The following is a 23,760-nucleotide window of genomic DNA, read 5'->3' as shown; positions in this document are numbered from 1 at the left end:
CCAACACTGCAGAGAGACATCTGAAACACAACAAGGAGACACCACTGAATAATTAGGAGGTGAAAAGACAAAAAGGCTGGTTTAATCTTCCAATGGACTGTATGTTATAAGCTTAACAACTTGATCAGAAGATACAATATCTCCTTGTGAAATGTGGTGGAGAAGAGGTATAAAGAAGCAGAAAAAGAAAATATTTGAGTAGAGTACAAGTAGGCTTCCTCAAAATACTTCTTCTGTTCAGGTTTTACTGAGTTACATCCCTCTGTCGCTTACAGTTCAGGCGGGAAAGAAAAAGAATTAATGCCCTCAGAAATTTTTTTTTCTGGCAGATACTGGCATGAATTTTGACATCAGTGGTTTGAACATCTGTTTGCCTACCAACTCTTTTTGGCGGGCAGAGAAACTTCCTGTATCTCAGAGTTAATTCAGGCTGCTCTCTGCAGAGCAATCACTCATGTCTGACTGCTGACAAAGAAACAACCTCTGCTGCCAGTGAACTGATTGGTTTTTACTCATCTCACAAAGACTGGTGAGGTTTTTTTTACAATTATTTCTTACTAGTTTTCTACTTTTCAGTAACTAAAGATACTTCAGCATAGTAAGTGTTAATTTAGCAGCAATGCAGTTTTTCTGACTTTATGCTTGGTATCATTTTCCACTGTGAAATGCAATGTTATTTTGGTGGGAAAACAAACCGACATTAAAAATATTTTTTAATGGCTGCAATGATGAAATCATGATGTTCAGGTTTTATTTTTAAACATGATTTCCTTTTCAACCAGTGCCTCACTTGTCTTTTCTTCTATATATGTGCTGTTGTTTTTCCTCTCTTCCTTCGTTCTCCTTCAGGCATTTTAGATGTGCATTTACTTGAATAGATGTCTTAGGGAGATGTTCATACAGTAGTATATCCGTATAAGAACAGGCATTCATATTGTATGTATGTGTGAATGCCAAATGTTTTGTATTTTAGTGGTGATCAAAATAATATAACCGTGAAGATTATTTTCTTGTCAAAACCTGATATTACAAAGTCCTAAAAATAAGTGTGAAGTTGCAAATCTGTTCTGTTACTAGAAGTTATCATTTCCTAATCATTCATTATATTTCCACTCCGCTGAATATTAAAGGTATATTCTCAGCTCGATGCCCGTTTTATCAGCTGGATACAATGAAACCACCACCCTGCTGTATGAACTACATGCAGAGGTTTTAATTAATAATGACTAAAAATACACTAAGATAGAGGAAACTACCTGTTGTCTGATGTTTTCAGTGCAACTAAAACTTTAAGCTGTGGCTTTTCTGCTTTCACTTCGCCTTTTAATCAGGTATCTCATCTCTTTCTTCTTCTTCTTCTTCTTCTTCTTCTTCTTCTTCTTCTTCTTCACACTTCCTACTCATATAATGATTTTTCTTTCAAGTTTGATAGTACGGCTGTAGACTTTAAACCTCTGAAATCATGTGAATTTTCCAGGCCATCTACAACCTAGCACCTCTGTACTCTCCGAACTCTTGCACACCTTATTTGGTGTTATGTTATGTTATCATTGATTTCTTATGGTACTTTATCCCTTATCTTGTTGACTTTTTTAAAAAATCTGATGTTATATTCTCTATCTTTGCCTGTGAGGTGACCTTGATCATCTTGAAAGGCGCCTATAAAAAAAATGTAATAATTTCTTTAATTTTGTTTTACAGTTAAAATGAAGATCGCAGCCTTCAATGTCAACAGGCTCGGAATGGCAAAAGTCAGTGATAAGGCTGTGCTGAAAAATCTTATAAAGGTAACTCTGTATGCTGGACTGTAGTGTTACATTTCAAAGTTTATTCAGTAAAATGTTTTATTTCATTTCATATTTTTGTGATGCAAATACAATGAAAGGAGTTGTTTATTATGTTGCTCAGAGATGTGATGGCCACATTCAGTTTCCGAGTTTGTTTCTATGATCATCACAGAAACAAACCTCTTATTGTTTTACACCTTATTACAACAGTTCAGCTTTGGTGGCAGACCTGCACAGTTTCTGTAAAAATTACGTATTGTTTTTCAAAAAATACCGTACGTACATGTTTCTTCTACAGTTACAAATACATTATAATATGCTGTATTTGGTTCTACAGCGCAAATATAAGTGTTAATTTTCTATGGACCTTTTTCACAGAAGACATTTTGACATGTCTCAGTGAGAAAATCTGTAAACAATAAAATGGATGATGGCTCAGAATCTAGTTTATTGCCATGTAGGTTTTCACATATAAGGAATTTGCTTTGTAGTATTGATGCATAACATAAACAAATTAAGAGAAAATTAAGTTTATAATAAGAGCAAGTATCGCAAAAATCATGAGACATAAATGTAGAATTGAAGAAAATCACAATAAAAATATGGAAAAATACTATAAACACCTGAAGAGAACTGAGCTATCATTAATGTTATTAGTTACACCTGTTTTCTCCACTTTGACAAGTCAAAATATCCACTATGGAAAGGCTGGTTGTGTTGTATGTTGCCCCTTCAACCATGTTTCTGCTCTGCTTTATTGAATTCTGTATCAGGTTTTTCTCTGAAGTCTACTCTAAACTTGATGCAGATTATTTTTCAGACTGTATTTCATTGTATGAGTAAGTGGTGTTGTGTGTTGGCTTGCAGATTGTGTCACGCTACAGTGTGGTGGTGATGTTGGAGGTGGTGGATGGGAACGGTGACGCCATGGAAATATTTCATACGGAACTCAACAAGTGAGTACTCTACCCATGAACACAAATGCAAAGTGATTTTCCTGGACTGTCAACTGTTTTAAGTCCAGTAGGATTTAGTGGCATGGAGCAGTGAGGTCGCAGAACTGAAACTTCTCTTGTGTGCCACGTGTGTAGGATAATTATGGTGACTGACCGTAAATGGCCCTAATCATGGCACGATCTCGAGCCAGTGTTTGATATGTCCACTCTGGGCTACTGTAGAAGCAACGCGGTGGATTCCGTAGAAGAAGACATGCTCTTTGTGTAGATATAAACATCTCATTCTAAGGTAATGAAAACACAATGATTCTTATTTTCAGGTGATTATACACTAAAGAAAACATAGTTCTGATAACAAATGCACCTAAATTCTACACACTGGTCTTTGAGGAGACATCCAGAGAATTTTGACTCGGTAAACACATTTGTTGTTAATCACATTTGTTCTGTTTTCCGACAGAAAAAACAGACATAATCCATACATGATGCAGGCGAGTCAGCCTCTGGGACGAGGTGCCTACAGGGAGAAGTTTGTCTACTTCTACAGGTATGATGTAAATAATTCACAATGACTAAGAACCAAGTACAATATCTGTCATATATGTCCAACAAAATAATAAAATCAGCTCTGTCAAGGCCGCACAATCCTCTAAATCTCTCAACATTTAAAAGAAAAAAAAAATGAAGAAGTGAGCCTGCCTCCGGATCTGCATCAAAATGGATAAAGTGGACAACATTTAAAGTGAATTCAAAATTTTTGCCCATTTGAATGAACTGCCATCAAAGTTTGACATCTGTATTTATGTCTCAAATAGACCGTGAATTTGGTATTGAATCATAGGAAAACTTTGTGGAATGTTAAAATCAAGTATTCACTTCCAAAAAGGTTTTGTGAATTCTTTAAAATGATCACATGATGGTGCTATTGGACCAAACACCTCAAACAACTTCCACAAAGTTTCATTGAAATTCTAAATAAAAATATAAATATAAAGACAATGACAGACTTTATGCAGTCCTCTCTGAAATAATAATAATAATAATAATAATAATAATAATAATAATAATAAAAAGACCAGAATTATACATTTCTGTCCAATTTTATGAAACCAAACTAAGACATTGCAGGACCAAAAAAATAGTTCCTGTGTGAACATCATTTTGTTTAATAAATTATGGATTTTATTGTCTGTTTGTTCTGATATGTGTGCTTGTTTCTTTGTGTGCATATGTGTGTTTGTGTGTGTGTGTCTGTCTCAGAGAGGGTGAGGTGAGGATGATCAGCTCCGACCAGTACGTGGAAGAACATGTAGATGCGCTCATGAGAGAGCCTTATATCCTTGAGTTCGAATGTCCAAATACAGGTACTTGTGTGTGTGTGTGTGTGTGTGTGTGTGTGTGTGTGTGTGTGTGTGGTATCTTTATGGGGACCGATACCAGTTTTAGATGTTGTGAGGACATTTTGGATGATCCTGACTTTGGGACAGACCTTCAGCAGGCTGTTTGGAAGGCTCCGTCTTAAGGTTAAAATTTTAGTTAGAACTGGGGTTAGAAAACACATTATGCCAACTCCTGTGTTTCTGCTTGTAGTTGTGAAGAAGCTGGTGCTGATCCCTGTCCACACCAAACCAGAGGATGCAGAGACAGAGCTGAAAGCTCTGCACGATGTGGTCGAATATGTGAGGGGAAAATGGAAGAATAATGTGAGTTGGAAATGTATGAAGTATGGTAACAGTAGTTATTGCTATTTGATGAGTTTGGATGGAATGATTGATATTTGCGAACTCCAAATCTTTTTGCTCTTACCAGGATTTAACACTCTCATGATCCGTTAAAGGTGTTTCACAGTAACAGTGTGCAAGAGGTAGCCAAGTTTACAGTTAAATCTCTCTAAGGTTCTGTAAAATTCACCTAAATTCACCCAAATTGCCAGTCCAAGACATACCCAAAGTAAACTGAAAGCTGTTCTTGGTCAGTTTTTAGAGGGCTATATACATACATGGTCTCTTATGAAAGGTAACACTGGAGTTTTTCTTCAACAGTGTGCGTCACCTTAAGTGCTTTTGTCATTGAGTTATACAAGTTTCAACACACTGAAAGGTTTTTTTTCCATCTTTGCCTCAATAATTTACTGAGAAAAGTGCTGCAGATGACTAGAATTGGGAGGTTTTAGCTGGAAAAGGCAGCTTATCCAAATCACAAAGCCTCACATGGCCCAAATTCAAAATTGATAACAATATCACAGAAAATACACATTCTCTACATGTTTTTTTTTCTAAGATTTTGTCCTGGTGCTTTTAAAAGAATGAGAAGAGGGTAAAACAAATTTACTGAATGTGTAAATATGAGTGAAAAACAAATCAACACAGACAGAAATGTCTATTTAGGAGCTTATTGTATGTAAACACTTCTAGAAAACCTAAATTGTTAAGAAAGACTGTTTTCCCTTAAGACATAATAGGAGCCATTTTTCTTTATCATTACTGTACATTTATAACAGTCTATGGTGCCCATATCGAGTTAGAACCTCCTCCAGAGGTGAGGAATGTCTTTGAATACAAGACCCTGTTGAGTCATGTCAGGTCATCTGTCTGAAGTCATGTCAGGTCATCTACACTATAACCCATAAGACACTGGGCCAATATCTGGCTATTGACTGGCTCTGAGGCCTTACAAATTAAGAGAGGGCCTTTATTTCACCAGAGGCCCTAGTTGTCTGTTGAAGCCTACATGTATACCCCATACCCCTTTTCCACCAAAACTAGCTGCTCAGTGACTTTAGTGTTCATTGCTTAATACCCAGTATGGTTGCTATATTGCATATTACTGTATGACTTTGTTGGTATTTACTGATGGTGGTTTATAGTGAGACATTATGTTGTCTTTTTTCTGCAGAACATTATGATTTTGGGGGACTTTAATGCAGATGGCCGTTATCTTTCCAAGACGGTGAGGAAAAATATCCGCCTCTGTTCTGCTCCGTACCATTGGCTGATAGACGAAGATGCCGACACCACGACAAGTGACTTAAATGACAACACCTATGACAGGTATTTTCACATCTTGTTTTGTAGTTTTTTTGTTTTATGACTTAGTAAAACAATGGGATGTGAGACGAAACAAGACAGAATTTACTGCATTGGATAATATGACAGAATTAACACGACAGGGCAAAACAAGGTTTAGGGTAGTGATGGGCAAAGCAGTTCTTTAGATGTTACTGAATCACTACAATCAGTTAATTAAAAAGATTTGTTCTAAAGATTCGTTCACCAAATCATTCAGTGCTTGGCGGGAGGAGCCCTGACTGTGTGTACCGCGTAGTCCGACCCACTGAACTGATACATGGCTGAGCTGCTGCTGCGTCTGCCCTGCACTGGTGAGTCTCATTACTGGCCAGCCTGACATTTTAAATTTGTTTATCTGGAAAATAAGTCTGTTAAAACAATGGGGAGGTGTGTGATTGTGTTCATGTGGCTTGACTCCTGGCTACATTAGCCGTTAGCTTGGAGAAAACGGTCCCTATAAAAGTGTATCGCTGAGAAGAAATGATTTGAATCACTCAGGTATCGGGGTTATGTCCGAGTGATTTGTTCCCTGAGTGATTCGTCACTCGGTAGGCAGTCCCTCCCTGCACCCTGGCTGCCCCACGAGTGATTCATCGTTTGCACGGACCGAATCAGCAGTTCCGCTCCTGGCCTGCACGCTCGCTGCTGAGCTCAACTGAACTGAGAAATGAACGAATCAGTTCAGGAAGTGATTCAGTTCAGTACGTACACTCAACAGATTCGCTCTTTTGAACGATTCATTCACAAACGACACAACACTAGTTTAGGGACAGTGTAAAATAAAATAAAAAAACGAGGAGCAAAGGCTTGATGCTAAGGTGTGGGTTGTGTGTGTTAGAAAAGTTGACAGGGACTCTGTTGTGTAGGATTCCTGTGTTGGTAAGTGTAGATCTGTGATAGAGGGGAATGGTTTAAAAAAAGAATAATTGTAGGACAAAATAATCAATTACCAATAACGTGCAAAAACCATTGCATCCCAGAAATGTAAACAGATAAGGTAAGGTGCAAATTCAAAATATTCACATGCCCAAAGTTAAAAAGTTAACGATGAGGATGGTAAAAATAAATAGGTCATAAATAAACTCTTAATGGTGCATTCTGCTGACAGGATTGTGGTCTATGGAAATTCCATGGAAAGAGCTGTTGTGGAGGGCTCAGCTGTGCCTTTCAACTTCAAGGAAGCCTACAACCTGTCTGCTGCCGCAGTAAGACTGACATCAATCAATCAATTCAATTTTATTTATAAAGCCCAATATCACAAATCACAATTTGCCTCACAGGGCTTTACAGCATACGACATCCCTCTGTCCTTATGACCCTCGCAGCGGATAAGGAAAAACTCCCCAAAAAAACCCTTTAATGGGGAAAAAAAAAACGGTAGAAACCTCAGGAAGAGCAACTGAGGAGGGATCCCTCTTCCAGGACGGACAGACGTGCAATAGATGTCGTACAGAACAGATCAGCATAATAAATTAACAGTAATCCGCATGACACACTGAGACAGAGAGAGAGACAGAGAGAGAGAGAGAGAGAGAGAGAGAGAGAGAGAGAGAGATGCAGGTAATGACAGTAGGTTACAACAACATTATTGAAAGTAATAATATTATAGTTATAGTTCTGGCTACTGTGGTACAATATGTTGAAAGTATGTATTAATATCTGGCAGTATACATGTGTGACAATAATCATATGTGTATAATAACAGTAGAAGTATGACTAATGACTAATGATAACAGCAGCAGCAGGAGGCATCTGGCAGGACCACGGCAGCAGCACAACCACACACGTCACGCTGTCCAGGCACCGCTGTGATATGAGTTAATCTGAGAGACAGTGGAGCACAAAGGCTCCGGAGAAGAAGCCGAGTTAGTGACATCCAGAATGGCCGAGTTAGCAAGATGCAGTAATAGAATACGTCATTTAACATGGAAAAGCTGGACTGACATCAGTTAGAAAACTTTCATACAGTGAAGTTTACAAACTAATTTCTTCCACCATGTTGATCTTCAAAAGGATTTTTAATATCTTTTCTTACAGGCTAAAGCCATCAGTGACCACTACCCTGTGGAGGTGGAGCTTTGGGGAAGTCAACATCATCAAAGAGGAGAGGTATACTAGCCCAGTCGTCAGAAGAAAATGGCATTATATGTCTATGCAAACCCCAATTGTGTTACATTTGCACATTTCACCTTTGTACCGTTTCAGTCTTTCTAAAGTGACATAGTATGGTATATATAGTATATTACTTGGTCATCAGGAGGTGGAGGGAATAGTCGATGGTGTTACACCTCTGCTCCATAATAACTGACTTTACTCACTTTATGTTTCTACCTGCAATTTGCTGGATTCAGATTTGAGTACTTATCAAGAATGACAGAAAACTTTCCACTAAAAAAGTGTATTTTGATGCTTAAAGTGTCTCAGTCTGTTTCTCTGCTGAAAAATTAAATCCATGCCCATTAAAAAAGTCCCATCTACATGCAACCCCATTTCCTAGAAATACTGTAATATCTATAACACTAATTATAAACAGATAATGGAAGAACTTTTTAATTAAAAGTCTTGATTAAAAGAAGCAATGCCAGTGTAAAAATACTGGTGTAGGCTAAGTAAAATCCCTGCATTCAAAACTTACTTTAGTAAAAGTGCAAAAGTAACAGTATCATAATTTACTCAAAGTACCAAAAGTAAAATAATAATGAATTTTACCATTGGACTCTGACTTTGAGTTTTGTGTGGTACATAAATGTAGTATTCTCACCTTTTATCAGTGCTGGAAGAAGAATTTAGATCCTTAAATAAAAGCAGAAATACTACAATATAAAATTACACAGATACAATAAATTATGATACTAGTAAGTATCATCATAAAGTATCAAAAGTAAAATTACTCACTGCAGAATAGTTTCCCCTGTGAATGTTAATCTACAATATTAGATCGTTAATGATGATGTATTAATGTGTAGGTTGCATTATATTGTCAACTATTTTATGTTTTTATGTACTTAAGTTTGATCCAAAACAATGCATCATATTTTCTATGTTCGTATTTTTTTGTATGTAAGACTGTAATTAGCAACCAGCTACTTAAACTGTCAGATAAATGTTGTACTCAAGTACTGGCTGGCAAGAAATGCCACAGAACCTTGTATTTTTCCTAAAGTTCAGTACTTTCTTGTCACAACATAGCTGGGAATGAATAAGTTGTATTTAAATGTAGTTTCTAAGAGACAGCATTGCTATATGTTGCTGTGAGCTCATCCATCAGGTTCCTGAATCAGGTGTGTTGTTCTGTGCGTACTGCTGTAAGCCGCAGTGATTCTGCCACCAGAGCTCACCAGAGTCAGTTATGTTTAAATTTGACCTATAAAGGTTTCAGTGATGGACACTGATATCTGATGTTGACTGATATGAAGAAATTTGTTTGTCTGAACTTTATTTCCTGTTTTGTTTGTGTCCTTTGTTAGTGGTGAACCTCCAGCAGGATGTCAGAAGAAGAAAGATCTTCTGAAGAACAATCACTTTCAGATGATATCGCAGCTAACTACTAATGCAGATGCATAGCAAAGCTTATCAACATATACATTATACAGGGCTCCCACACATTTTCATGGACAACATATCAAAACTTCTTGTAAACAAATCATCACACATTGATGCATATTAGAGCTATTTTAAATCGACAGCCTCAAAATAAAAATTGTTGTTGTTACATTACATGGAGGTTTATCTATCTATGGAATATTACTGTAAGAATTTCATTACACAGAAGAAATTCCATGACTTTTCCAAAACTTTCAAGGATTTTGACCAATTACATGACTCTTCCAGGCCTGGAAAATGTGATTGTGAAATTCCATGGCTTTTTCAGGTATTCCATGACCATGAGACCCTGATTATATCACTGCTTCTTAAATTTGAATACTTATGGCTTTGGCTTTATGTTATCTCAAATAAATAAAACAAAACATGATTATTGTGTTGCCTTTGTCAATGAAAAGTTTTCTGTTGTTTTTGACATTAGATGTACGAGTAGGGAGACAACAGGAAAACAGAATGTGACTGATAGTAAAGGCTTGATTCACAATAAATAGATAAATAAATTGTCTCGTGCATAAATCAAACACAGACACAGTTACACAAACAGTACATGGACTTGGGATGAATTTATAATAATGCACACTTATAGGTTCAGTATAAACTAATACTAATGTACAAATGTATTAAAATAATTGTTATTAAAACAACCAATAACAGTTTTTACAGTTCCCATTGTGTGTGCAGGCTCCACCTACACCATGGCGTTGTTAAAATTGGGTCTAACCTGCAAATTTTCAAATATCTTTTTCTGATTTCTGATCATACTCATTGAATTCAATCTGAATATAGATTTTTACAGTTTCACAATAACGTCCAGTAAAAATGTCAAAGGTCAGCTGCAACACTGAACAGTTTCACATTTATGTTCGTATAATTTAAACAGACATGATACAACGTGTTATACATACACCTACATACTTAATTTTGAACTGTTCAGAGCATTTTGACCAAAAATAAATTGGCTCAGGGCAGTTTTTCTGAACCTCAAGTGTGAACTATGAGACATCAGTGGGCATATCATATTCGACAGGTTGGAAATAGTCTTGCGTGTAATAGTCTCATGCCTTCTTATCATTAACAGCTGGTCCATGCTTGATTTATGGATTAAAGGCTCACAGGCTCACAATGCAATCTGACATTTTGCTACTGTTTACTTCCATTGTGCATTTAACAATGCTGTTGTTGATGCATGCTTGACAACAATGGTTCTGATCAAACTGGTGGAAACACAGACTGGTTCGCTAGTTAGCAAGAATGTTCCAAGGAAAAACTGGTATCAGTGCGCTTCAGAGGTGCTGCCAGGTTAGCTGTTTCCCCCTGCATCCATTATTCATGGTAAGTTAAGCTAACAACATCTAGACTTCAGCATTGTGCTTAATGCACAAACATGAGATTAATATTGATTTTATTTTCCAGAACTATTTCTTTTTTAAAAAGCAACTTGAGCTTCAACTTTCCCTGATGATGTGACAGGTGACTGAGCTCTGTGGCGTTCATGACAAAGACTCGGCTGTTCTTGCAGACAGGAAACACTTACTGGCCCAGATTACAGATAGACTGTGGGTTTCTTATATTTTGCATGCATCTGCTGTATGTACATTGTGTGTGTGTGTGTGTGTGTGTGTGTGTGTGAGAGAGAGAGAGAGAGAGAGAGAGAGAGAGCTGGGCTTTGTGGTCTCTGTGAGACACTTCCTGTCCTGTGTTTGTGATGTGGGGTGGTAGTTCAGCATGCCAAGATGCCACCAAAATTCTCAGAAGTATGGCTATACTACCCACCTGTGGAGTCTGGTGACATTTTGTCCAACTGAAAGCTTCCATTCACATGATGGGTACTGAACGAAGCAGAAAAAAAGGTATCAAATGAAGCACTCTTTCTGGTATAACTTTAAGGGTAGTACAATAGCTCTACACATAGGTCAGTATGTTCCTGCATTTTTGCTCTGTTATGTGTCCACACTTTGATCTCTGTTAAATATTAGATATTAACAGTGAATGTGGTCAGACTACGAGTGATGTTGGTGCATGATCAGCTGGGGTGTATTGATTCTGAAAGTGAGACTGAAACCGCGACACAATCATCCATGTCTCATATCACCCCCCTCCCTGAGTATTATGATGGAGCATTACTGATATTTGTGTTTGTTTTTGTTACTTATATTATCTTATTGATAATATGTCAGCACTTGAGTGCCTCGATTGTTACAGTAAGAATTATACCCAATGAGCCGATGCTGACTGATTCATTTTTTCAAAGTAAATGACAAAAAAAAAGATAATTTTTCTACTTTTTTTCACCCCTGCAAAACTGAAAATGTACTGAACCGTGAATTTTGTGCATCATCAACACTCTAATTAATCAGAAGCTGTTTTTTAAATGAAACCTCACTAAAATCTCTTAAAAGCAGTTTTAGTTACATTAATAGTTTTTGGCACAGTGAGTTCTGCAGTTCATCATTAATAACTTTTAGTGTTCAAATTAAAAATGTCTACTTTAATATCAAATTAAATGCCAAATGTTCCGACTTCTACCACTGGTAGGAGGCCCAGGGGCAGACCCAGAGCACGCTGGAGGGACTACATATCCCATCTGACCTGGGTTCACCTCGGATTCCCCCAGGAGGAGCTGGAAAGCTTCACTGGGGAGAGGGACGTCTGGGGTGCTTTGCTCGGCCTGCTGCCTCCGTGACCCGGCCTCGGATAAGCAGACGAAAATGGATGGATGTTCTGACTCCTCTTGAAACAGCCAGAATCTTTTAGAGGAGTTTATTTCTTTTCCCTCACAGTATCTCAAACTGCATTCTGTATATTTTATCATGTATAGGAACAGGTCACTCTTCACTGTGATCTGTTGGTGTGACTTTCAGAAGTAAATTTTCATCATGGTTTCTCAGCCTGCATGTTCTCATCTGGGGTACTGAAGGAGTCCTGGACAGCTGAGTGGTTACAGTGCATAACAGCTTTGGGACCTTTGGAGCATGTCATACCCCTCGACCACTCTCAGCCATTTCTACACTGTTGTCATTATAATAAAGATGATAAGGTGAGCATAATGTGAATATAAGGGCATACATAGAGGGCAGACCTCTGCTAAGGCCAAATGCCTTGTCTCACAGTGTTAACAAAAGTGAAAAATAATTTGTGTATCCTAATGTTAATAATATTCAGATCCGCTCCAGTATTTAAAAGGTTCTCTTTTGGCCCACGCTTAACACTTTCCCCATGAAAATCGAGCCAGTAGTTTTTCTGTATTCCTGCTCACAACCAAACAAAATGAACCAAAACATACCAGTCTCAGCAGAGGTAATAATATCTATATCAAACCTCTTTTATTCTCAACCTGAGAAAGCCATTTTGTCTTTCAAAAATGACTTCATGTTTGTGGTTCACAGTGAAACATGGGTCATTAGCCAGCTGTCAATGAGCTGCACTTTGCAAGTTAACAAAGAACCCAGCTCTGTCATCACGGTCAGTTATCAGTGAAATACACAGCACGAGTCAGGAAACATTAAGAGGAGGCTACTGACTGCTGTGAGTCACTGGTTTCCTTTCATCATTGTGTGATTTAAGTCTGAAGACATGAAAAGAGAAACTCTGTGCAGAGCTGTGACCACACTGGTTACCACAACAGGTCCTGATGGTGTTGCTGGGGGAGGTGGTGGTGAGGGGAGGAAAAGTAACTAATTTTCATTTACTCAAGTACTCCTGTGATTACAATCTTGAGTTACTTTATTATTCTACTCCATTTCATTTCATTTCACTGACAGATATAGAGAGATAACAGATGTAGTTTACATGAAAATATCTGAACATTTTATAATATAAGAGGATTTCTAAGTTATAGTAATTTTATTCAGCTGCTCACAGACTGAGTGATTCATAAGTGCAGAGTAAAGCCTGGTTATTAATTTGAAGTTTTGGTTGTTTTTCTGATCTGACAGTGAAACAAAGAACAGGATCAGTCCGGTTGTTTCAAACATCCAAAGGAGGAGCTTCCTCTCTTCCTGCAAGGCCATGGAAATATTCAGTAACCCTGTGTGTGGATGGGGGTGGTGTTGGAGGGTTTCTTCCCGCCGATTTTTATCAACCATTTTTTATATGACTCACTGACCACCTGACACTCTGACAGCCAATCATCTGTCATTAAAGTGCAGCAGTATTATCAGCAAAAGTACTTAACGTATCAAAAGTAAAAGGTTTTTTTCGGGAGAAAAATGTGCCCTTGTTTTGGTAGTAATAATGTATGAATGTCAGAGCAGCATGTCACCGCTGTAGCTGCTCAAGGTGGTGCCAGTTTAATGCTGTTTATTTTGTCCAGGGGTTCCCAACCTAGGGGTCAGGTCCTTCCAAAGGTGCACCAGATAAATTTGAGTGGTTGTGAGATGATTAATGAGAGATTGGAAGAAAAAGAAACTAAGCTCTGATTTACGTTTAGAAGTTTAGAGAGGGATGAACTGCCAACACTGCAGAGAGACATCTGAAACACAACAAGGAGACACCACTGAATAATTAGGAGGTGAAAAGACAAAAAGGCTGGTTTAATCTTCCAATAGACTGTATGTTATAAGCTTAACAACTTGATCAGAAGATACAATATCTCCTTGTGAAATGTGGTGGAGAAGAGGTATAAAGAAGCAGAAAAAGAAAATATTTGAGTAGAGTACAAGTAGGCTTCCTCAAAATACTTCTTCTGTTCAGGTTTTACTGAGTTACATCCCTCTGTCGCTTACAGTTCAGGCGGGAAAGAAAAAGAATTAATGCCCTCAGAAATTTTTTTTTCTGGCAGATACTGGCATGAATTTTGACATCAGTGGTTTGAACATCTGTTTGCCTACCAACTCTTTTTGGCGGGCAGAGAAACTTCCTGTATCTCAGAGTTAATTCAGGCTGCTCTCTGCAGAGCAATCACTCATGTCTGACTGCTGACAAAGAAACAACCTCTGCTGCCAGTGAACTGATTGGTTTTTACTCATCTCACAAAGACTGGTGAGGTTTTTTTTACAATTATTTCTTACTAGTTTTCTACTTTTCAGTAACTAAAGATACTTCAGCATAGTAAGTGTTAATTTAGCAGCAATGCAGTTTTTCTGACTTTATGCTTGGTATCATTTTCCACTGTGAAATGCAATGTTATTTTGGTGGGAAAACAAACCGACATTAAAAATATTTTTTAATGGCTGCAATGATGAAATCATGATGTTCAGGTTTTATTTTTAAACATGATTTCCTTTTCAACCAGTGCCTCACTTGTCTTTTCTTCTATATATGTGCTGTTGTTTTTCCTCTCTTCCTTCGTTCTCCTTCAGGCATTTTAGATGTGCATTTACTTGAATAGATGTCTTAGGGAGATGTTCATACAGTAGTATATCCGTATAAGAACAGGCATTCATATTGTATGTATGTATGAATGCCAAATGTTTTGTATTTTAGTGGTGATCAAAATAATATAACCGTGAAGATTATTTTCTTGTCAAAACCTGATATTACAAAGTCCTAAAAATAAGTGTGAAGTTGCAAATCTGTTCTGTTACTAGAAGTTATCATTTCCTAATCATTCATTATATTTCCACTCCGCTGAATATTAAAGGTATATTCTCAGCTCGATGCCCGTTTTATCAGCTGGATACAATGAACCCACCACCCTGCTGTATGAACTACATGCAGAGGTTTTAATTAATAATGACTAAAAATACACTAAGATAGAGGAAACTACCTGTTGTCTGATGTTTTCAGTGCAACTAAAACTTTAAGCTGTGGCTTTTCTGCTTTCACTTCGCCTTTTAATCAGGTATCTCATCTCTTTCTTCTTCTTCTTCTTCTTCTTCTTCTTCTTCTTCTTCTTCTTCTTCTTCTTCTTCTTCACACTTCCTACTCATATAATGATTTTTCTTTCAAGTTTGATAGTACGGCTGTAGACTTTAAACCTCTGAAATCATGTGAATTTTCCAGGCCATCTACAACCTAGCACCTCTGTACTCTCCGAACTCTTGCACACCTTATTTGGTGTTATGTTATGTTATCATTGATTTCTTATGGTACTTTATCCCTTATCTTGTTGACTTTTTTAAAAAATCTGATGTTATATTCTCTATCTTTGCCTGTGAGGTGACCTTGATCATCTTGAAAGGCGCCTATAAAAAAAATGTAATAATTTCTTTAATTTTGTTTTACAGTTAAAATGAAGATCGCAGCCTTCAATGTCAACAGGCTCGGAATGGCAAAAGTCAGTGATAAGGCTGTGCTGAAAAATCTTATAAAGGTAACTCTGTATGCTGGACTGTAGTGTTACATTTCAAAGTTTATTCAGTAAAATGTTTTATTTCATTTCATATTTTTGTGATGCAAATACAATGAAAGGAGTTGTTTATTATGTTGCTCAGAGATGTGATGGCCACATTCAGTTTCCGAGTTTGTTTCTATGATCATCACAGAAACAAACCTCTTATTGTTTTACACCTTATTACAACAGTTCAGCTTTGGTGGCAGACCTGCACAGTTTCTGTAAAAATTACGTATTGTTTTTCAAAAAATACCGTACGTACATGTTTCTTCTACAGTTACAAATACATTATAATATGCTGTATTTGGTTCTACAGCGCAAATATAAGTGTTAATTTTCTATGGACCTTTTTCACAGAAGACATTTTGACATGTCTCAGTGAGAAAATCTGTAAACAATAAAATGGATGATGGCTCAGAATCTAGTTTATTGCCATGTAGGTTTTCACATATAAGGAATTTGCTTTGTAGTATTGATGCATAAAATAAACAAATTAAGAGAAAATTAAGTTTATAATAAGAGCAAGTATCGCAAAAATCATGAGACATAAATGTAGAATTGAAGAAAATCACAATAAAAATATGGAAAAATACTATAAACACCTGAAGAGAACTGAGCTATCATTAATGTTATTAGTTACACCTGTTTTCTCCACTTTGACAAGTCAAAATATCCACTATGGAAAGGCTGGTTGTGTTGTATGTTGCCCCTTCAACCATGTTTCTGCTCTGCTTTATTGAATTCTGTATCAGGTTTTTCTCTGAAGTCTACTCTAAACTTGATGCAGATTATTTTTCAGACTGTATTTCATTGTATGAGTAAGTGGTGTTGTGTGTTGGCTTGCAGATTGTGTCACGCTACAGTGTGGTGGTGATGTTGGAGGTGGTGGATGGGAACGGTGACGCCATGGAAATATTTCATACGGAACTCAACAAGTGAGTACTCTACCCATGAACACAAATGCAAAGTGATTTTCCTGGACTGTCAGAAAGTGCAGGCCAGCTTCTGCCCCTTTACTGCAGCCATTTAGGACCCTAACAGGCTGCTTTCAACCAGCTTTTAAGTCCAGTAGGATTTAGTGGCATGGAGCAGTGAGGTCGCAGAACTGAAACTTCTCTTGTGTGCCACGTGTGTAGGATAATTATGGTGACTGACCGTAAATGGCCCTAATCATGGCACGATCTCGAGCCAGTGTTTGATATGTCCACTCTGGGCTACTGTAGAAGCAACGCGGTGGATTCCGTAGAAGAAGACATGCTCTTTGTGTAGATATAAACATCTCATTCTAAGGTAATGAAAACACAATGATTCTTATTTTCAGGTGATTATACACTAAAGAAAACATAGTTCTGATAACAAATGCCCCTAAATTCTACACACTGGTCTTTGAGGAGACATCCAGAGAATTTTGACTCGGTAAACACATTTGTTGTTAATCACATTTGTTCTGTTTTCCGACAGAAAAAACAGACATAATCCATACATGATGCAGGCGAGTCAGCCTCTGGGACGAGGTGCCTACAGGGAGAAGTTTGTCTACTTCTACAGGTATGATGTAAATAATTCACAATGACTAAGAACCAAGTACAATATCTGTCATATATGTCCAACAAAATAATAAAATCAGCTCTGTCAAGGCCGCACAATCCTCTAAATCTCTCAACATTTAAAAGAAAAAAAAAATGAAGAAGTGAGCCTGCCTCCGGATCTGCATCAAAATGGATAAAGTGGACAACATTTAAAGTGAATTCAAAATTTTTGCCCATTTGAATGAACTGCCATCAAAGTTTGACATCTGTATTTATGTCTCAAATAGACCGTGAATTTGGTATTGAATCATAGGAAAACTTTGTGGAATGTTAAAATCAAGTATTCACTTCCAAAAAGGTTTTGTGAATTCTTTAAAATGATCACATGATGGTGCTATTGGACCAAACACCTCAAACAACTTCCACAAAGTTTCATTGAAATTCTAAATAAAAATATAAATATAAAGACAATGACAGACTTTATGCAGTCCTCTCTGAAATAATAATAATAATAATAATAATAATAATAATAATAATAAAAAAAAGACCAGAATTATACATTTCTGTCCAATTTTATGAAACCAAACTAAGACATTGCAGGACCAAAAAAAATAGTTCCTGTGTGAACATCATTTTGTTTAATAAATTATGGATTTTATTGTCTGTTTGTTCTGATATGTGTGCTTGTTTCTTTGTGTGCATATGTGTGTTTGTGTGTGTGTGTCTGTCTCAGAGAGGGTGAGGTGAGGATGATCAGCTCCGACCAGTACGTGGAAGAACATGTAGATGCGCTCATGAGAGAGCCTTATATCCTTGAGTTCGAATGTCCAAATACAGGTACTTGTGTGTGTGTGTGTGTGTGTGGTATCTTTATGGGGACCGATACCAGTTTTAGATGTTGTGAGGACATTTTGGATGATCCTGACTTTGGGACAGACCTTCAGCAGGCTGTTTGGAAGGCTCCGTCTTAAGGTTAAAATTTTAGTTAGAACTGGGGTTAGAAAACACATTATGCCAACTCCTGTGTTTCTGCTTGTAGTTGTGAAGAAGCTGGTGCTGATCCCTGTCCACACCAAACCAGAGGATGCAGAGACAGAGCTGAAAGCTCTGCACGATGTGGTCGAATATGTGAGGGGAAAATGGAAGAATAATGTGAGTTGGAAATGTATGAAGTATGGTAACAGTAGTTATTGCTATTTGATGAGTTTGGATGGAATGATTGATATTTGCGAACTCCAAATCTTTTTGCTCTTACCAGGATTTAACACTCTCATGATCCGTTAAAGGTGTTTCACAGTAACAGTGTGCAAGAGGTAGCCAAGTTTACAGTTAAATCTCTCTAAGGTTCTGTAAAATTCACCTAAATTCACCCAAATTGCCAGTCCAAGACATACCCAAAGTAAACTGAAAGCTGTTCTTGGTCAGTTTTTAGAGGGCTATATACATACATGGTCTCTTATGAAAGGTAACACTGGAGTTTTTCTTCAACAGTGTGCGTCACCTTAAGTGCTTTTGTCATTGAGTTATACAAGTTTCAACACACTGAAAGGTTTTTTTTCCATCTTTGCCTCAATAATTTACTGAGAAAAGTGCTGCAGATGACTAGAATTGGGAGGTTTTAGCTGGAAAAGGCAGCTTATCCAAATCACAAAGCCTCACATGGCCCAAATTCAAAATTGATAACAATATCACAGAAAATACACATTCTCTACATGTTTTTTTTTCTAAGATTTTGTCCTGGTGCTTTTAAAAGAATGAGAAGAGGGTAAAACAAATTTACTGAATGTGTAAATATGAGTGAAAAACAAATCAACACAGACAGAAATGTCTATTTAGGAGCTTATTGTATGTAAACACTTCTAGAAAACCTAAATTGTTAAGAAAGACTGTTTTCCCTTAAGACATAATAGGAGCCATTTTTCTTTATCATTACTGTACATTTATAACAGTCTATGGTGCCCATATCGAGTTAGAACCTCCTCCAGAGGTGAGGAATGTCTTTGAATACAAGACCCTGTTGAGTCATGTCAGGTCATCTGTCTGAAGTCATGTCAGGTCATCTACACTATAACCCATAAGACACTGGGCCAATATCTGGCTATTGACTGGCTCTGAGGCCTTACAAATTAAGAGAGGGCCTTTATTTCACCAGAGGCCCTAGTTGTCTGTTGAAGCCTACATGTATACCCCATACCCCTTTTCCACCAAAACTAGCTGCTCAGTGACTTTAGTGTTCATTGCTTAATACCCAGTATGGTTGCTATATTGCATATTACTGTATGACTTTGTTGGTATTTACTGATGGTGGTTTATAGTGAGACATTATGTTGTCTTTTTTCTGCAGAACATTATGATTTTGGGGGACTTTAATGCAGATGGCCGTTATCTTTCCAAGACGGTGAGGAAAAATATCCGCCTCTGTTCTGCTCCGTACCATTGGCTGATAGACGAAGATGCCGACACCACGACAAGTGACTTAAATGACAACACCTATGACAGGTATTTTCACATCTTGTTTTGTAGTTTTTTTGTTTTATGACTTAGTAAAACAATGGGATGTGAGACGAAACAAGACAGAATTTACTGCATTGGATAATATGACAGAATTAACACGACAGGGCAAAACAAGGTTTAGGGTAGTGATGGGCAAAGCAGTTCTTTAGATGTTACTGAATCACTACAATCAGTTAATTAAAAAGATTTGTTCTAAAGATTCGTTCACCAAATCATTCAGTGCTTGGCGGGAGGAGCCCTGACTGTGTGTACCGCGTAGTCCGACCCACTGAACTGATACATGGCTGAGCTGCTGCTGCGTCTGCCCTGCACTGGTGAGTCTCATTACTGGCCAGCCTGACATTTTAAATTTGTTTATCTGGAAAATAAGTCTGTTAAAACAATGGGGAGGTGTGTGATTGTGTTCATGTGGCTTGACTCCTGGCTACATTAGCCGTTAGCTTGGAGAAAACGGTCCCTATAAAAGTGTATCGCTGAGAAGAAATGATTTGAATCACTCAGGTATCGGGGTTATGTCCGAGTGATTTGTTCCCTGAGTGATTCGTCACTCGGTAGGCAGTCCCTCCCTGCACCCTGGCTGCCCCACGAGTGATTCATCGTTTGCACGGACCGAATCAGCAGTTCCGCTCCTGGCCTGCACGCTCGCTGCTGAGCTCAACTGAACTGAGAAATGAACGAATCAGTTCAGGAAGTGATTCAGTTCAGTACGTACACTCAACAGATTCGCTCTTTTGAACGATTCATTCACAAACGACACAACACTAGTTTAGGGACAGTGTAAAATAAAATAAAAAAACGAGGAGCAAAGGCTTGATGCTAAGGTGTGGGTTGTGTGTGTTAGAAAAGTTGACAGGGACTCTGTTGTGTAGGATTCCTGTGTTGGTAAGTGTAGATCTGTGATAGAGGGGAATGGTTTAAAAAAAGAATAATTGTAGGACAAAATAATCAATTACCAATAACGTGCAAAAACCATTGCATCCCAGAAATGTAAACAGATAAGGTAAGGTGCAAATTCAAAATATTCACATGCCCAAAGTTAAAAAGTTAACGATGAGGATGGTAAAAATAAATAGGTCATAAATAAACTCTTAATGGTGCATTCTGCTGACAGGATTGTGGTCTATGGAAATTCCATGGAAAGAGCTGTTGTGGAGGGCTCAGCTGTGCCTTTCAACTTCAAGGAAGCCTACAACCTGTCTGCTGCCGCAGTAAGACTGACATCAATCAATCAATTCAATTTTATTTATAAAGCCCAATATCACAAATCACAATTTGCCTCACAGGGCTTTACAGCATACGACATCCCTCTGTCCTTATGACCCTCGCAGCGGATAAGGAAAAACTCCCCAAAAAAACCCTTTAATGGGGAAAAAAAAACGGTAGAAACCTCAGGAAGAGCAACTGAGGAGGGATCCCTCTTCCAGGACGGACAGACGTGCAATAGATGTCGTACAGAACAGATCAGCATAATAAATTAACAGTAATCCGCATGACACACTGAGACAGAGAGAGAGACAGAGAGAGAGAGAGAGAGAGAGAGAGAGAGAGAGAGAGAGAGAGAGAGAGATGCAGGTAATGACAGTAGCTTACAACAACATTATTGAAAGTAATAATATTATAGTTATAGTTCTGGCTACTGTGGTACAATATGTTGAAAGTATGTATTAATATCTGGCAGTATACATGTGTGACAATAATCATATGTGTATAATAACAGTAGAAGTATGACTAATGACTAATGATGGCAGTAGCAGCAGGAGGCATCTGGCAGGACCACGGCAGCAGCACAACCACACACGTCACGCTGTCCAGGCACCGCTGTGATATGAGTTAATCTGAGAGACAGTGGAGCACAAAGGCTCCGGAGAAGAAGCCGAGTTAGTGACATCCAGAATGGCCGAGTTAGCAAGATGCAGTAATAGAATACGACATTTAACATGGAAAAGCTGGACTGACATCAGTTAGAAAACTTTCATACAGTGAAGTTTACAAACTAATTTCTTCCACCATGTTGATCTTCAAAAGGATTTTTAATATCTTTTCTTACAGGCTAAAGCCATCAGTGACCACTACCCTGTGGAGGTGGAGCTTTGGGGAAGTCAACATCATCAAAGAGGAGAGGTATACTAGCCCAGTCGTCAGAAGAAAATGGCATTATATGTCTATGCAAACCCCAATTGTGTTACATTTGCACATTTCACCTTTGTACCGTTTCAGTCTTTCTAAAGTGACATAGTATGGTATATATAGTATATTACTTGGTCATCAGGAGGTGGAGGGAATAGTCGATGGTGTTACACCTCTGCTCCATAATAACTGACTTTACTCACTTTATGTTTCTACCTGCAATTTGCTGGATTCAGATTTGAGTACTTATCAAGAATGACAGAAAACTTTCCACTAAAAAAGTGTATTTTGATGCTTAAAGTGTCTCAGTCTGTTTCTCTGCTGAAAAATTAAATCCATGCCCATTAAAAAAGTCCCATCTACATGCAACCCCATTTCCTAGAAATACTGTAACATCTATAACACTAATTATAAACAGATAATGGAAGAACTTTTTAATTAAAAGTCTTGATTAAAAGAAGCAATGCCAGTGTAAAAATACTGGTGTAGGCTAAGTAAAATCCCTGCATTCAAAACTTACTTTAGTAAAAGTGCAAAAGTAACAGTATCATAATTTACTCAAAGTACCAAAAGTAAAATAATAATGAATTTTACCATTGGACTCTGACTTTGAGTTTTGTGTGGTACATAAATGTAGTATTCTCACCTTTTATCAGTGCTGGAAGAAGAATTTAGATCCTTAAATAAAAGCAGAAATACTACAATATAAAATTACACAGATACAATAAATTATGATACTAGTAAGTATCATCATAAAGTATCAAAAGTAAAATTACTCACTGCAGAATAGTTTCCCCTGTGAATGTTAATCTACAATATTAGATCGTTAATGATGATGTATTAATGTGTAGGTTGCATTATATTGTCAACTATTTTATGTTTTTATGTACTTAAGTTTGATCCAAAACAATGCATCATATTTTCTATGTTCGTATTTTTTTGTATGTAAGACTGTAATTAGCAACCAGCTACTTAAACTGTCAGATAAATGTTGTACTCAAGTACTGGCTGGCAAGAAATGCCACAGAACCTTGTATTTTTCCTAAAGTTCAGTACTTTCTTGTCACAACATAGCTGGGAATGAATAAGTTGTATTTAAATGTAGTTTCTAAGAGACAGCATTGCTATATGTTGCTGTGAGCTCATCCATCAGGTTCCTGAATCAGGTGTGTTGTTCTGTGCGTACTGCTGTAAGCCGCAGTGATTCTGCCACCAGAGCTCACCAGAGTCAGTTATGTTTAAATTTGACCTATAAAGGTTTCAGTGATGGACACTGATATCTGATGTTGACTGATATGAAGAAATTTGTTTGTCTGAACTTTATTTCCTGTTTTGTTTGTGTCCTTTGTTAGTGGTGAACCTCCAGCAGGATGTCAGAAGAAGAAAGATCTTCTGAAGAACAATCACTTTCAGATGATATCGCAGCTTTTAACTACTAATGCAGATGCATAGCAAAGCTTATCAACATATACATTATACAGGGCTCCCACACATTTTCATGGACAACATATCAAAACTTCTTGTAAACAAATCATCACACATTGATGCATATTAGAGCTATTTTAAATCGACAGCCTCAAAATAAAAATTGTTGTTGTTACATTACATGGAGGTTTATCTATCTATGGAATATTACTGTAAGAATTTCATTACACAGAAGAAATTCCATGACTTTTCCAAAACTTTCAAGGATTTTGACCAATTACATGACTCTTCCAGGCCTGGAAAATGTGATTGTGAAATTCCATGGCTTTTTCAGGTATTCCATGACCATGAGACCCTGATTATATCACTGCTTCTTAAATTTGAATGCTTATGGCTTTGGCTTTATGTTATCTCAAATAAATAAAACAAAACATGATTATTGTGTTGCCTTTGTCAATGAAAAGTTTTCTGTTGTTT

The 23,760-nt window shown here is 37.4% G+C and overlaps 2 protein-coding genes across 4 annotated transcripts; both read left to right on the top strand.

The window, feature by feature from the left end:
* The first annotated feature begins 451 nt into the window (after positions 1-451).
* Positions 452-9,715, top strand: LOC144464502 (deoxyribonuclease-1-like). 2 transcript variants are annotated; one of them, XM_078171723.1, is made up of 10 exons: positions 452-529; positions 1,702-1,787; positions 2,655-2,743; positions 3,204-3,290; positions 4,004-4,107; positions 4,334-4,446; positions 5,639-5,793; positions 6,920-7,016; positions 7,849-7,920; positions 9,279-9,715. In XM_078171723.1, the coding sequence occupies exons 2-10, from the start codon at positions 1,707-1,709 to the stop codon at positions 9,282-9,284; spliced, it is 804 nt and encodes a 267-aa protein (XP_078027849.1). In that variant the 5' UTR covers positions 452-529; positions 1,702-1,706; the 3' UTR covers positions 9,285-9,715. The 2 variants fall into 2 exon arrangements, with proteins under 2 accessions (XP_078027849.1, XP_078027850.1); XM_078171724.1 differs by lacking the exons at positions 6,920-7,016; positions 7,849-7,920; positions 9,279-9,715 and adding an exon at positions 6,029-6,097.
* Positions 9,716-14,316: 4,601 nt separating this feature from the next.
* On the top strand, positions 14,317-23,719 carry LOC144464505 (deoxyribonuclease-1-like). 2 transcript variants are annotated; one of them, XM_078171727.1, is made up of 10 exons: positions 14,317-14,394; positions 15,582-15,667; positions 16,535-16,623; positions 17,150-17,236; positions 17,951-18,054; positions 18,257-18,369; positions 19,562-19,716; positions 20,843-20,939; positions 21,781-21,852; positions 23,211-23,719. In XM_078171727.1, exons 2-10 carry the CDS (start codon positions 15,587-15,589, stop codon positions 23,214-23,216), a joined length of 804 nt encoding a protein of 267 aa, XP_078027853.1. In that variant the 5' UTR covers positions 14,317-14,394; positions 15,582-15,586; the 3' UTR covers positions 23,217-23,719. The 2 variants fall into 2 exon arrangements, with proteins under 2 accessions (XP_078027853.1, XP_078027855.1); XM_078171729.1 differs by lacking the exons at positions 20,843-20,939; positions 21,781-21,852; positions 23,211-23,719 and adding an exon at positions 19,952-20,020.
* Positions 23,720-23,760: the final 41 nt, after the last annotated feature.

This window comes from Epinephelus lanceolatus, chromosome 1 (assembly GCF_041903045.1).
Source record: "Epinephelus lanceolatus isolate andai-2023 chromosome 1, ASM4190304v1, whole genome shotgun sequence".
In the NCBI taxonomy this organism is placed as follows: domain Eukaryota; kingdom Metazoa; phylum Chordata; class Actinopteri; order Perciformes; family Serranidae; genus Epinephelus; species Epinephelus lanceolatus.
The sequence above is the reverse complement of the archived record's forward strand: the minus strand, read 5'-3'. Positions and strand labels throughout refer to the sequence as shown.

Bases quoted from the DNA above. Each gene is read 5' to 3' on its own strand.
- LOC144464502 (XM_078171723.1), top strand. From the start codon at position 1,707: ATGAAGATCGCAGCCTTCAATGTCAACAGGCTCGGAATGGCAAAAGTC. The intron at 4,108-4,333 runs GTACTTGTGTGT...TTCTGCTTGTAG, and splicing joins GTTCGAATGTCCAAATACAG to TTGTGAAGAAGCTGGTGCTG. The intron at 7,017-7,848 runs GTAAGACTGACA...CTTTTCTTACAG, and splicing joins ACAACCTGTCTGCTGCCGCA to GCTAAAGCCATCAGTGACCA.
- LOC144464505 (XM_078171727.1), top strand. From the start codon at position 15,587: ATGAAGATCGCAGCCTTCAATGTCAACAGGCTCGGAATGGCAAAAGTC. The intron at 18,055-18,256 runs GTACTTGTGTGT...TTCTGCTTGTAG, and splicing joins GTTCGAATGTCCAAATACAG to TTGTGAAGAAGCTGGTGCTG. The intron at 18,370-19,561 runs GTGAGTTGGAAA...TTTTTTCTGCAG, and splicing joins GGGGAAAATGGAAGAATAAT to AACATTATGATTTTGGGGGA.